At 32.0% G+C, this 14427-nt stretch overlaps 1 protein-coding gene across 3 annotated transcripts in view; it reads right to left on the bottom strand.

Annotated features, from left to right (window-relative positions):
- LOC118185475 (PHD finger protein 21A-like) overlaps positions 1-14427 on the bottom strand; it is a 132591-nt gene that overhangs the window by 10444 nt on the left and 107720 nt on the right. For all 3 annotated transcript variants that reach the window (XM_085806561.1, XM_085806560.1, XM_085806559.1), the window contains one exon: positions 11813-11916. In XM_085806561.1, coding sequence (XP_085662687.1) covers positions 11813-11916 — 104 coding nt within the window. The remainder of the gene's footprint in view (positions 1-11812; positions 11917-14427) is intronic.

Genomic DNA, 14427 nt, shown 5'->3' with positions numbered 1-14427 from the left:
ACTAGTTATCAACCACCACATTATACAAGAAAAGAAAATAGCATATGTAATTGCCTAATGCCTGTTTACAATAAATATGTCGATCCTTTCCACCAACATGTTATTACTGGAGATCTCAATATCACTGAAGACTTAGAATTGCGAACCCTTATGCAACTTGGCACCAAATTTCGTCCTACTTTCAGTATTAATAAGCACTTTTGCCTCAAACAATTCAATAATGATCTTGATAAATTTATCATATTAGCTAGTAATAGATCCAATTTACCTACTACAACTTTTCTTGAATGGAAAGCTGCACTAATTAAAGAATTTCAACATTTGCTTTTCAAGTCACCTCATTTCAACTTTTTGCACAGTAAAAAGCAACTAGAAGATCTTATTCAAAAACTGCAAGATAACTTTATCATCACAAAGATTGACAAAGCCGGTAACAATTTTAGTGTTATTTGAAAACAGTTTCACTTCAACCTTCTGCATAATGAATTAAATAACACCTGCACTTACCAAAAAATTACTACCAGCACTAAGATTCTTCTCAATAAATTTAACGCACTACATAAAAGTCTTAAAATACATCCCCAGAAATATAACAACAGGTTTGCCAATCTCTATGCACTACCAAAATTTCATTCTCCGATAAAATTCAGGTTCATAGCTAATAGTACCAAAAGTTATCTTAAAGAAATAGATAATCCTTTTGCACAAAAACTTCGCCTAATACCTAATTAATAACTATGATTTTAAGGATCTGCATTGCAACTGGATGATTTCAAGTAACGAACTAGTTCTGAAAACTGTAAATTCACTCAAAATAGACCATATCCAATGCTACGACTTTGAAAACCTCTATACTACTTTACCACTTGAAGAAATATTTACAAGCTTATTTGCTCTTCCAGATTTATTTCTGCAAATTTCTACAATAATAAGTAACGAAAAGGGGCAACTTTTTCTCTCAAGCGTGCTTTTCAATAATTTTATTCAATTTAACAATAGCATCTTTAAACAAATACAGGGGATTCCAATGGGAGGTAATTTTTCAAGTTCTGTCTGTGAATTATTCCTTTTTACAAAAGAATTGACCTTTGTCCGTTCACTCAGTAAAGAAGAACATAAATTTTACCAACACATCTATTGATATATTGATGATGTCATTGCATTTAACAACTACAACAAAATAGAAGTTGCTAATATCTACCCTACATGCTTAAAACTAAATAATACAAATACAGAGCAACATAATGTAGTCTACCTTGATTTACATATTATTAATTGCAATTTTATAAAAGTTTAGATAAAAGAACAGAATTTAATTTTTCAACACTAAAATTAACAAACTGGAATTCAAATATTTCCAAAAGAGTCATCCTTAACACAATTTATTCACAGCTACTCAGAATAAAAAGCATCTGCAATACTACAAAACACCTTTAAGAAGAAATACTATACTTCGTAACTATTTTGAAAAACAACCTAATTCCTCAAAAAATAATTAAAAATACATTAAAAAAACTGGCATTAGCCTTACCAATTTTTAGATTTTTTGAGTTAGATAGTGATATTTTATGCTTAAAGCCCGATGGGATGGTATAAAATGGATGGCTGATTCTGAGAATCTAATGTAAAAATGTACAGATAATTCTTGACACTACTTTTTCTTTCCTCCAAAAATTTTGGCACAATACTTTTAATACTATTGTTTAAATAGTTTTAAATTACTTTGATGGCCAATTTTACTACTTTTATTAACAAATCGGGCCTTTTCGTTTTTCATTGTAGCTTGATCGCCCTCTAGCTTGAAGAATTACGACTTTTATTAACAAATGACTGTTTTTTCCTTTTTACTCTTACTTTTGTGGCTATGTTAAGTAATTTTAGCTGAATTAGCCATTTTCACTTTTAGAAACGTTTTTTTTCCCCTTCAAACAACTTGACTGACGCCATTTTGAAATCTTTCCACGTCTTTCCGACCCCCCTTTGAATACTTTGAATATACCCCTTTGAATACAGCCAACGGACAGTCTAATCACATTGGCTGTTGCCCAGTGACATTGTTCCCCCCTACTTACGTCACAGGACGAGTGGGAGAGCATTGAAGGACACAGAGGGGAATTACAACCCCTTTTCAACTTTGTTTCACGATGGAAAACTCTGCATATCTACAGGTCTGTTTTTTATGTTTCTTTTACTAAAAATTTTTTTCTTGGTCTTAGGAAGAACCACTGTCTTTGTTTTCATTTAAATTTATTTTCAGATTTCTAAAATTTATAAAGGTATAATTCTTTAAGCTTGCAGGTCCAGCCCGTAAGTTATTGTATATTTTGACTAATAGCAGACTGCTATTTATTTTTATCTTAATTATTGCTGTACATCGGAATTGCATTTACATCTTTTAACACCTTAATGTGTCTTTATGTGCGGACGCGTCGGGAAATTGGAACAGAGAATTGAGAATAGAAAAATTTTTTAAGACAATTCATCTAATTAATTAAAAATTTTGTAACGCAAAAGTTTCAATTGTCTGTTTCGGTAAAACGCGTAATGGAGTTAGCATGGTTCGACGTTTAACTAAAAATTTCCCTTGAAAAGCCAGGTTAGATTTCGAATTGAGCTAATTTACCATTTTCCGCTTTATATTTTTATATGTTTTTCTTTGTTTTATGTTTTAACTTGTTCCATCGATTGGATTTTATATGTTTTAACATTTCACTTATCATATCGATAGGTATTTTACTGTATTTTTTGCCATTATCTGTTTCCAACGATTAGTATTTTACTGTGTTTAATATATTTTACATTCTATTTTGCGTGCAGCATAATTTTTCACCTTTCAATGACATTGTTTTTTTTTTTAAAAAATGTGTTGAACTTTTTCTTGGAGCCACAGCTCCTGGCAACCCTTTTGGTGAGCTTTGTACAATTTCTCGTTTCCTTAATTTTGCAGCATATTGCGCAAAAAATTATTTAGACCAAATTGGTCTTTCAGTATTGTACTAACTACCTAGCTTGTTAATTATATATATATATATATATATAATGATGATGATGATGATGATTTGAGTCCAATCTGTAGAAAGTTCTTTTTTCTGGAACATTCACATCATAATTTTGGTACTTCAGGGAAGGAGTTCCAAACATTTTTGCATACCAGATCACAATTGTAAAAATTTTATATACTCACAAATTATTACGAATAATCATAAATCTTTAACACCAAACTAATTTTCACATTTATATGTAATACTTTCATCATTTGGAATAGCACTGTGGAAATTATGGTTTTTACTTTTACTACTTTTATTACAATTTTCTTATATTATGCAAACTAGAAGACCCCACAGCTTTCTTTCAGTACACACATCCATCTATTTCGGCAAATCCACTTTAAACAAATTTATGTATTAAATTTTCATGAGTGGTGAGAACTGCGCGACAGCATTCCATTATATATACATCTATAAAAACTCCATTATATGAAAAAATAAAAATTCTGTATAATAAATAAAAGGGAGCCTTCAAAAGCTTATATTATATAACATGAAGAGGGTTAAAGGAACAATTATGCAGAGGTAAAACAAGCCTCTGTTTCTAAACCAATACTTCCTCATACTTCATTTTTAACATACAGTTATTGATAATTATAACATTCATTTACCATAATTCCAAACAAATTTTAATACATTTTACTCATAATTACATTCTGATATAAATTTTATTACCATTATTCAATTTTCTGATTAGTCTCTGATATTTGTATATTAATTTTAGCAATATTTAACATTCTCCCATTTAATAATTATTTCATTTACATTTCATATAGACATCATTCTCAAAATAATTATAAAATTCTTAATATTCAATTTTTTAAACAATAATCTTAATTACAAAATAATTTCAAAATTCTTACCTCTTCAACAAAATAAATCCAAAATTTTTAACATTAATTGAACATTTTTTGACAAAACTTATAACTACTAATAACAATAAAATTAAAAAATCTTCCCTGAATAAAATCTTAGGAAACTTATCCATTTTGATTTGATATTTTTGTAACACAGTGCCACATTCCCCCCCCCCATCGAATTAAAATCAATTTTGTAAGAAAACACCACACTTTCAGATTTCAAAAATATAACCAATTATTGAGCGAGTTATTTTTAATGATGCACTTGGAGAGAAACTCAAAAAACGTTTTATCATGTAACATTAACATCATTCAGAAGTTTTCTGGACAACTTTGAAGAATAAATTTAGAACCGAAGAAATTAATCACACTTCAGTACCACTTTTGATGACGCCGTAAATCATTTTCATACTTGTTGGCACATCATATTTTGATGTTACAGTGACCTTTTTTTTTTTTTTTTTTTTTTTTTTTTTTCCCCTTCTATTGTTGAGATAGAAAGCAAGCCAGCAAAATTATATGTTAGCATAGTAGAGAGTAAAAGCTGAAGTGCGTAGTTATGCAAGATGGAAGCACGTGAAGAGAAAAGTTTTGGTTTGCAATTTGGTGATTGGTCAAGAGGCATCTGCATTAAGGGTTATGTAAGATCGCATGATTAATTTGAATGACACAGTTTAGACTTAAGTGTTATTTTTAGGACAGATAGATGAAGTTCCCAAATGAAATAAAAAATAAAAGAGGTTATAGTAAATTAAATTTAGAAGTTTGCTTTCATATTTTTATCTTACACATTCCCCCCCCCCCTTTCAAAAAGAAAAGGGTGGAGCGAATTGAAATAATAGCACAAGGAAAAACCGGAGCAGTGTCGATGCGTGCTTAGATCCATATTGAATAAGAATTTTGATTGCGTATTATCTAAAGAACTTGGCAGTCGCAGCAGTTTTAATTCCATTTTTATTTGCAATTGATATTTGTGGCCATAATCACTTGGCACTCTAGTTGTGCCTTTCCACAGAAGATTTACATATATCCCCACAAAATTTAAATATTAGTAACAATGCTTGCTAGTTTTTGAATTACAGCTGAATATAACTACTGTGCATTCCAGCATCAAAAAGAAGTAAAGCAATAGATGTTCTTGAATTTGCTATTTGCTCTGGTGCTTTGTCATCGTACAAGAGAATAAAAAGTGCATTTTTTGGCAACTTGAATGCATTTCAAGATTTTTGAAGTTCTGCAAATGAAATACTGTTATAAAAACCATTCTCTTCTAAGGCTTGATATAAATAAATATCACATCTAATTTAAATAGAAATAGCCTTAATATCTACTATTACTTAAGATTAAACTCTTACTGACACGTTGACTGCCACGGTACTTTTCGGATTCCAGTCCGAAAAGCCAAATCAATTTAATCATATTATATTATTAAAAATACTAATTATGATTTGTAACAATCATTAAAAAGTTTACAGGATTTTTTTTTTGGGGGGGGGTAGGAAAAAGGGTCTTACGAATTCGGCTTTTGTTAGACAAAGCTCTTCCCAGAAGCCCACTATGAGTTGATTTGTACAGACATGCTTCGACTTGTTGCCTCGGTACAGCAAAAACAAGCACTAAGCGAGTCGGTACAGCAAAAACAAGCACTAAGCGAGTAAGTAACTTGTAGCGGCACAAAAGTGGCAAGTGAAGAAACTACGAGATAACTCGTATTGGGCATCCTGAAGAAGAGAGCTAATATGAATTACCTCGTATTGGGCAGTCAACATGTTAAAGTAATTCTATATTTTTTCAAAAAATCTGTTAAGAGTTTCAAGTAAAGTAAAACTATCATATATCATCAACGTATATTATGTTGTTTGCAATCATATATATAAGTAGCCACCAGCTAGGAGTCCAATTATATATGAGTCAGACTCATTATTATTTATGACAACTTGCTTTCATCACTACATGACTATCAACACACAGCAGCTAGGGAAATGGCTCATGCAGCAATGTCTGGACCAGGGATGGCCAACCCATGGCACAGTGGAGTTTTGAAAGTGGCATGAGAAGACTTATTAAAAAATAATAATAAATAAGAATTTTTTTACAATCTTACTGAAATAAAAAAGTCTCAGGGAAAAAAAAAAGAAGAAAGAAAGATACAATTATTTTAAATATATTTAATTAATTGAATCAGAGAAAAGTTTATCGTGTAGAGAATATGTAAAAAAACATAAATTTTCAGCAAAAGTGAGATTTCAATCACGGAACATACACATTCTTTGATTTCAATGACGCTAAGCAAGAATACCTTTACCCCACCAATTCCCCCCCTACAGTCAGAGGGGGGGAATGTGCCAAAAATGAGATCATGTGCTAAACCTTGGTGATTCCATAGCATCATCGACAAATCAGAATACCAGAATCGGTGCTTATATTTTCAGTGTCAAAGAACATAACATTCTTTGGCAGTGCTAACATCAGCAAATACGCCTCTAGCTGTCTGGCTCAGTTGATTTTAAACTGCCGAGCAAGATGATAAGCCTTTTTCTTAAACTGTTTTTATATTTTTATGTCCAGCATCATTTTCAAAATTTTATTTTCACTATGTCCGTGAGTAAACCTTCGACATTAAAAAGAAAATATGAAGAGGATATTGCAATAAGTGATTTTAAAACTGTCTGAGAAGAACAATTTTTGTTTATGCATCAAAATACTTCTAAGCTTCTTTGTTTGATAAGTGGAACTTGTATAGCAGAGGCAAAAAAGTTTAACTTGGACAGTCATTTCAAACAACTACATAGCGATTCCAACAGTAAATGTCCTGTCAGATCAAAAAAAGACATCTTTAGCCAACCAACAATCCTTGTTTCAGAAAAGAAATGACAAAATGGAAACTATGGTGAAGGCTTCTTATGAGCTTTCTTTATTGTTAGCCTGCAAGAAAAAACCCTACTTTAATGTCGAGGAGATAATAAAAAAATAGCCCAAAACGTCGGTGTTATAAATGTCAAAAATATGGTTGATAAAATACATTTGTCTAGAAATAACATCATGCATCATATAGATGATATGGGCCAGGATGTTGGCACACAAATTGTCTCTGGATTACAATACTGCAAATACTTTTCATTAACTTTGGAAGCTGTGACCTCACAGACAATGAGCAATTAAGCATATTTGTGCGTTACACGAACGATAACTTTGATATTGCAGAAGAACTTCTTGATTTGCGCCAACTAGTTTTAATTACAGGTGAGGACATTTAAAAAAAATTTTAAAATGTAATTGAAGTTAACAGAGTAGAGTGGACAAAATTAGACAGTGTTTGCACACATGGAGCACCTTGCATGGATGGCAGGATAAAAGGTTTGTTTACATTGCTTGAAAATTATTTGGGAAGAAAAGATTTTAAGTATCATTGTATTATCCATCATGGAGCTCTTTGTGCGAAGGACTTGTCTTTTGTTCTTGAGCCTGTAACCCGCCGTATCAACTAAATACAAGCTCTGAATCGACGACGATTTTGTGAGCTTTTTCCCAGAAGAAACGGAGGAAGATGGTGAGTTACCCCTTCATTGTAGTGAGCGTTGGCTTTCCAAAGGAAATGCACTCGCAAGATTTTGGAATTTGAAGTAGTGTGTTTTAGAAAACAATGAACTGCCCAGTGAGTGCTTGCTACTCCAGAATAAAGACTGGCTATGGGATTGAGCTTTTCTTACTGATATTATGGGACATTTAATACTTTCCGGACAGGTGTCCTATATATACATTCTCTAAGAATGTCTCTTACAGCCAGGTGTCCCATCCTTGCATCACTAGAGATTGTAATCAGAGGACGAGCGATGCATGTACGCATTTTAAGCTGGAATGTTTTTTTTTGAAGACCGCTAGATAGCACCCTAAGCCCATTACTTTTGAAATGAACACAGTTTTAGGTTCCTGACCTTGAGTTTGATATATTCTGCCTGACTTTGGTATTTTATTCATCAACTGTTGAGAGGGTGTGTGTGTGTGGGGAAGCATAAACAGAGGTGGGCTCTTTAAGTCGCCACATGCTAACATAAACATTCACATGTCTGATTTATATCCAACTCCTTTTTTTTTATTCTATTTTTTTCTCTACTATGTACGGTCTGATAGGGTTACTATGTGAAGCTCTGTTACATTTTGCATTGCCTTCAGATATATTTCGGCTTCTCTTTTTATTTCGGAAAGCATCACTTCCCATCTATTATGGCGTGAAGGCGCTATTTATCAGAGGAAGAGTACACTCATATGGTTAATGAACCATTTACTAACACATATAAGAGTGATGATTCATTTTCTAAAGAGTTAGAAAGTGATACTTTTTTTAATAGTAAGAAAGTAATACTTCTTTGTGCTTCGAGATTTACCACATTCAGTCTTCATTTTAAATTTTGTTACTTCTTACTGTAAATAGTCTTTATTGTGTTGTTAATTTTAACATTAAGTCTTTAATTTTAACATATATAAGAGCTAAGATAATAATCTAAAATTATACCAAAAATTACGATGCTAAAAGTAAAACTTTTTTTTTTTTTTTTTCTGATTTTTTTTTTATACAATTAGGTTTAGCGATGCAAAACCCCCATCCTGTACGGTGACTGCTTTCAATTCCTTCTGTCCGGCATGAGCGTCTTAAACAAAGGTGTGCCATTGCAAAACGGTTCAATAACTTAAATTTAATATTACAGGGAAAAGACTGTATTTTTCCTATCCTAGTTGATCACATATCATCTTTCGGAAACAAACTTTCACATTTTTGTCCGATTTTGGAGAAAAAAGATTAACACATTTCACATTAATGCAGGAATTAGCTACTAAAGTCTATAATGCTCTGAACTATGACAGATTTAAAATTTAATATCCATTTTGCAGGAATCATTTAGTACTAGGTTTAATGATTTTCAAGATGATAAAAATAACGCTGATCATTTCACAAATCCCTTTTCAATTTCTCTGCAAGACATTAATTGTTACCCACCTGATATCCAAATTAAAATTATTGATCTACAGCACCATACTACTCTAAAAACAAATATAATGAACTTATTTCAACCGTAAGTGATCCGAACTATAATGAATTTCGGATATTTATAACAACAAGCAATTTTCCAAATTTACATGATTTGGCCATCAGATATTGCTGTAGATTTGGATCAACACATATTTGTGAACAAATGTTTTCTATTATGAACATAATAAAACCAAAATATTGTGGGTTTTTTTTTTTTCTGACACTAGTTGTTACATTATTTTCTACGTTCACATTTGTACGAGGTTCGTGAGGATTTGGAGTGAATAACGACGACACTACTTGATGAAGTATCGAAACACTATTTATTTAGCCAATATTAATCAGGACAGCTCCAAAGTCACTTTTTACAGTCGTCGAAGATCTACTATAAATACGCTGACAAAATCAGCGACACAGCCTTCACGCTATCAGGCTATAATGGTGGAGACAGCTACACTGCAACGCACCTGAGTACAGCTCCTGACTCTGCTTGGTCGTTCTCGGAGCTCAACATGCTCTCTTGACGATGCACTAACCGCGATACACTACGAGATTCTTTCGGTGCACTCGACGACCTATTCGGCACTCGCTGTCCGGTTGGCAACTTGATCGACTTCGCAGGGATTGACTTGCTAGATGAGACACCAACTTGATACTAACTATCTCACACTCTATGCGAGGCATACACTGACTTGCCCTTTCGACAAGACACACTCTCTATCAACTCGCTAGACGAGGCACTTACTAACTGACTGCAGATCAGCAGGGTTTATATAGCTTTTGCCTTGTGTTCGAGAACATTCTGGGCTAAACCGGTAAGAATTCATCCCAGAAGGTTCTCCATCTGTCCATGGCATATCCCCTATTTTGTCGCCAAATGGGCGATTTCTAGCCAAATGTGGCAACCCTGCCCTTCCTTGCCATTTTATGGCAACCCTAAACTTGTTTTAGGGGGAAGCCATCTTACCACGCCTGTACATTTCATAACACTGTCTCCTCCCAAGGATTGCATGTCCCGGGCAGTACAACCCTTGGTCAGAAGCCTAATTCGATACAAACAAAACATAATGAAATAAACATAAGGTATAAATAAATAACATAAGTAAAGAAACAGATATTTACACTATGTACAAGTTACATACACAAATTAAACACATCACAATTTTAAATTATACAAAATAAAGTTAAGAATGAATTTCAGTCTCAGTCTTTTCATTAAAATGTACTGAGGTCAAATACTTTTCCACTGCAGTTCTCAGATGTATTTCTGTTTCGCATATCACAGTCTGAAGATTCAGTCCTTTCAGACATGTCATCCACAGGAAGATATGAAACAGTTTGTTCACTACTCTGTAGTTCATTCGCAACATGTATACAGTTTACCTCGGTATTTTCAGCAGCTAGTACATGTTCATTTTCCAGCGCTTCCTGGAAACCAGCTCCAAATTCTGCATCAGAATCATGAATGGAGCCCAATAATTTACAAATGCAAGTATCCTGGTTTAGAATCAAGTCCTTGTCTGCAAAACCTGCACTATGAGGCATACACCCAGTTTGTGGTGGGTGAATTTTCTTGAAATACTGGAGCACACTGCTTAAGCTGCACATAGGCTTTCTCCATCTCTGCATCACATGAACTTTCAGATGGTTCAATTCTTGATAACTGTGACTTCGTAACCTCAGTATCATTTTTGACGAACTTAACAGTTGCATTTTCACTTTCTTCCACTTCAGGCACTTGAGAATCAAAAGCTTGTTTCCCGTTTTTTATTTCTTCATGTTTTCGTTGTTTTCCTTTAATCCCGTTAGATGTTTCATCCATCATGTCTTGATCTTTATCATGCAGTTCATTAGCTACTTCCTTCATTTCTTCATATTTTTTTTTTCACAAAGTTTTCTATTGTAATGGTAATGCCCCAATCATCTATTAACTAATGAATAGTGAAATCTGTAGTATGTTTTTAAATCCAGAAAATAATCAGTATTTTGAAAGTGACAAAAAGGTTGTTGAAAATCAACAGATTTTGAGATAGTTTAGGGGGAATTCTCGACATCAAAGGAACTTTGTAACTGAACAAGAAATTATGTCCATCTATAGAACTAAAGAAAAAGTATTAGCAGAAAATGAAGCAACTTGAACAACTTACCTCGAAAGAAATGTTTAATAAGACAAACAAATAAATACTGAGTTTTTTAATAAATTTGATTCTGTTAAGGTCATTAATACTTCATTATTTCATATTTTTAATTTTATAATTCCTATATGTCATATTATAAAATTTGTATTTATGGTCTCATATACGGAAAAGTCCCAAATTTGGAAATGCTGAAGTTCCAGATCTCGGACTTTGTACTGTATTTTTACAAGAGCATATAGGGGATTCAACATAAACTTCTCGACTGAAGAATTCATATAACAAATTTTAGCATTCAGCATCAATTTAAATGACGTTCACTGTTACAAGCTCCAAATATTACTATACCTTAAACCTTGCTAACCTCTTACTGCTGTTTTATGCCTCCTTGAGAATTAATGAAAAAAGAAAAGAAAATCTAATCTTTTAGTAAATCTAACTTTAAACACGTGCAAAAATATTTGATGGAAACAACATTTCCCAAAGGCAATATTTTATTGTAATATATTTCATAATTATACATGACTAAAACTACAAAAATAAGAAATAATATGCACTATTTTTTAATTAGTCATTCAACGTTTCAGTCCCGTAAATATTTTTTATATAGAAGGCTTAAGAGTCTAATGTCATAGGTATAATTTCCAATCTCTTTATTAAAAGTCTTCCCCAGTTTTCAATCAAATATCACCACAATATGCCAGAGAAAAAAAGTACTACAATAACAGGTAAAGAACTCACATTAGATAATTCCCTTAGCTGAAGAAGCCTACTTTCAAGCTGTGATCTTTTTAGCCTTAATTCCAAGCTTTTCTTTAAAAGTTTCTTTTTCTCATCTTCTTTAGCTGAAATAATTTTATTTTAATGAATATAACTTTCTATCAATGTTTACTAAATGGCACATGCAAAAAAAAAAAAAAAAAGCATTTTTCAGGCAAAATATTTCATCAGCATAAAAATGAGCATATTTTACAAATTGTTGTCCTATTTCTAAATAAATACTTAAAATCAATGCCAATGCTCCTCAAAAAAAAAAAAAAAAAAAAAAAAAAAAAAAAAAAAAAAGATATATGTAAACATGATAGCCTTCTACATATGCAAATATTTATATAGCCTTAAAAATGCCATATTTTCATGAAATTAACTTTTTTTTTAACATTAAGAATATTCTGCTAACTAATTTTTCAGTAAGTGAAATCTTCTGCAAGTTTCTTACGATTTATGAGGATGCTAAAGAAACGCAAAGTACAAAATAAGGTTCAATTTTGCAAAGCAACCATACATCACACATAAGGTTCTAAAATAATAATAATCACCAAAAAAAAAAAAAGGGGGGGGGGGAAGTAGCTCAATACGTGATACGATGCTTTCTAATTATCCATGTCACCCTCTGTCCTGGTTTCATTACCTGCACCACCAGTTTCAACATGTGGGAAAATTGCCATGTTTTTGTGTTTTCGGTTCAAACATATATATATCTGCGGCAAAAGCCAACTCACTTATGAACATATCATACATGTTTTCTGACTGTGTGCAGATTTATATGCATTATTTTAATAATTATTTCATTGAATAGTATTCAGTGGCTGTAAAAATGTTTATTTTCCCCCACCAAATTTCTTGTTTCTTGAAAAGAAGGCTTTCCTTTTGTTGTTCATGAAAAGAACAGTACCACCATAGGCCATAAATATATTCAAACAATTGTTTTTTTTTTTTTTTTTCCCCTATTCACAAAAGCCACCACTTTATAGTAGTGCAAAAAAGCAAAAAGTACCCATTATACATTACAAATAAAGTTTTGGTTCACAAATACTACCACATACTTCTAATATTCTATATATTTAATACAGAATAAGAAATAGAGAATTTCAGTCTCATGTAATTTGTTTAAGCTTTATTATAAATTCATTCTTGTTTGATGTGATAATTCCTGATTACACATTCTTCACATGCTATAGATAATATGAGACTGCACGGAATTATTATTATTTTTTTTTTTTTGGTTGATATTAATTCCATCAAACAAACAAAGCTCATGTATCAGCTAGTAACAGCTAGGAAAGTGTTTCTAGCAATTTGGAACCAGCCAGAACCAATGTGTCCTTCTGGGGTATTTCTTGAAGAGGCTTTACTATAGGTTAACAAAACACAGCAATGCTACTTCCATAAGTTGTTAAAAAAAAGTTTCAAATTTTAAATTACGTTCAAAGGGGCACTTTTTTAACATTTTGTGTGTTACCTTTATTTATTGAATATCATGTTCTACATACACAAGCCATAAAATTCAGTTGAACAGCAAAAATAATTTTAAAATGAGCATATCTTTAGAATTTCCAATACAGAGTCTCGTGCCGTGCCCTGAAGATAAAAACGTATCCCACGTAAAGTGTTGCCATTGCTCACTTTGAAATCGTTTAGTTTGTTAATAAAAAATTTGTTGAAGTGTTAAAAAATATGAAATCGATAATAAAACAAATTTTAAATTCCAAATTAGGGCTTCCACATGCCCATATTCTATGGAAGATTACGTCTTTCAAATTTTGATGGCTTTAAGTACCGTCATTTTATCACAATGCAAGAAACATAATACATTCATGCAGATTCTTCATTATGTAATTTCTTTATAACAGGGCTTAATATTTGGTGGCTGACAAATTGAAAAGTTATTCTCTGTTTATAGTTTTCAAACACAAAATGCCAAAATGAAATTAATAGTCCTTCAGGGAAAATTGCCCCCCCCCTGAACCAATAATAGTAATAATAATAGAGTAAATTGATAATTAAAAAAATGAAGTATTCTTAAGATTAAAATGTTTAAACCAGGCATGGGGAAACTATGGCTTGCCGGAAGGCTCTATCCGATCTGTGAATAGAATTTTAATTTGCCGATCCGAGGGAAATCAAAAGAAATATATATTTATATATTATATATCCATCTCCTTTTCTACTTTGTTTAAATATTATTTTTTTCTTTCTTTTTTCCCAAAGAAATGGTGATCATTTTACTTTCTCTATTTTTTTTTCTATAAAACGTAAATCGACGGAAGTAGCAAGCACAGATAGCTTTCAATCAGTTAAAAGTGTTAAAAATGGAAGTTTTTTTATTAGTTACAGCTGTAGATTGGAGCCAACAATCGTTATCTCTTTCTCGGGGAGCAGACATATGGGCATCTAATTTTCTTTTCACAGGATTTCTAATATTATTGATTGCGTAAGGAAAGATTGCAGACATATAACACCATTCTGAATAGCGGTGAAATTATTAAGCGTATAACTTAGCTAGTGCTTGTTTGAGTTATTCATAAAATATTTCAACCTCAAAATGGCTACTAATGTAAATTTGATTCAGAGTGCCA

Source organism: Stegodyphus dumicola, chromosome 12 (assembly GCF_044657685.1).
Source record: "Stegodyphus dumicola isolate Sdum_Otavi_A_Nest chromosome 12, ASM4465768v1".
Classification (NCBI taxonomy): Eukaryota; Metazoa; Arthropoda; class Arachnida; order Araneae; family Eresidae; genus Stegodyphus; species Stegodyphus dumicola.
This window is presented reverse-complemented; position numbering and strand designations above follow the sequence as displayed.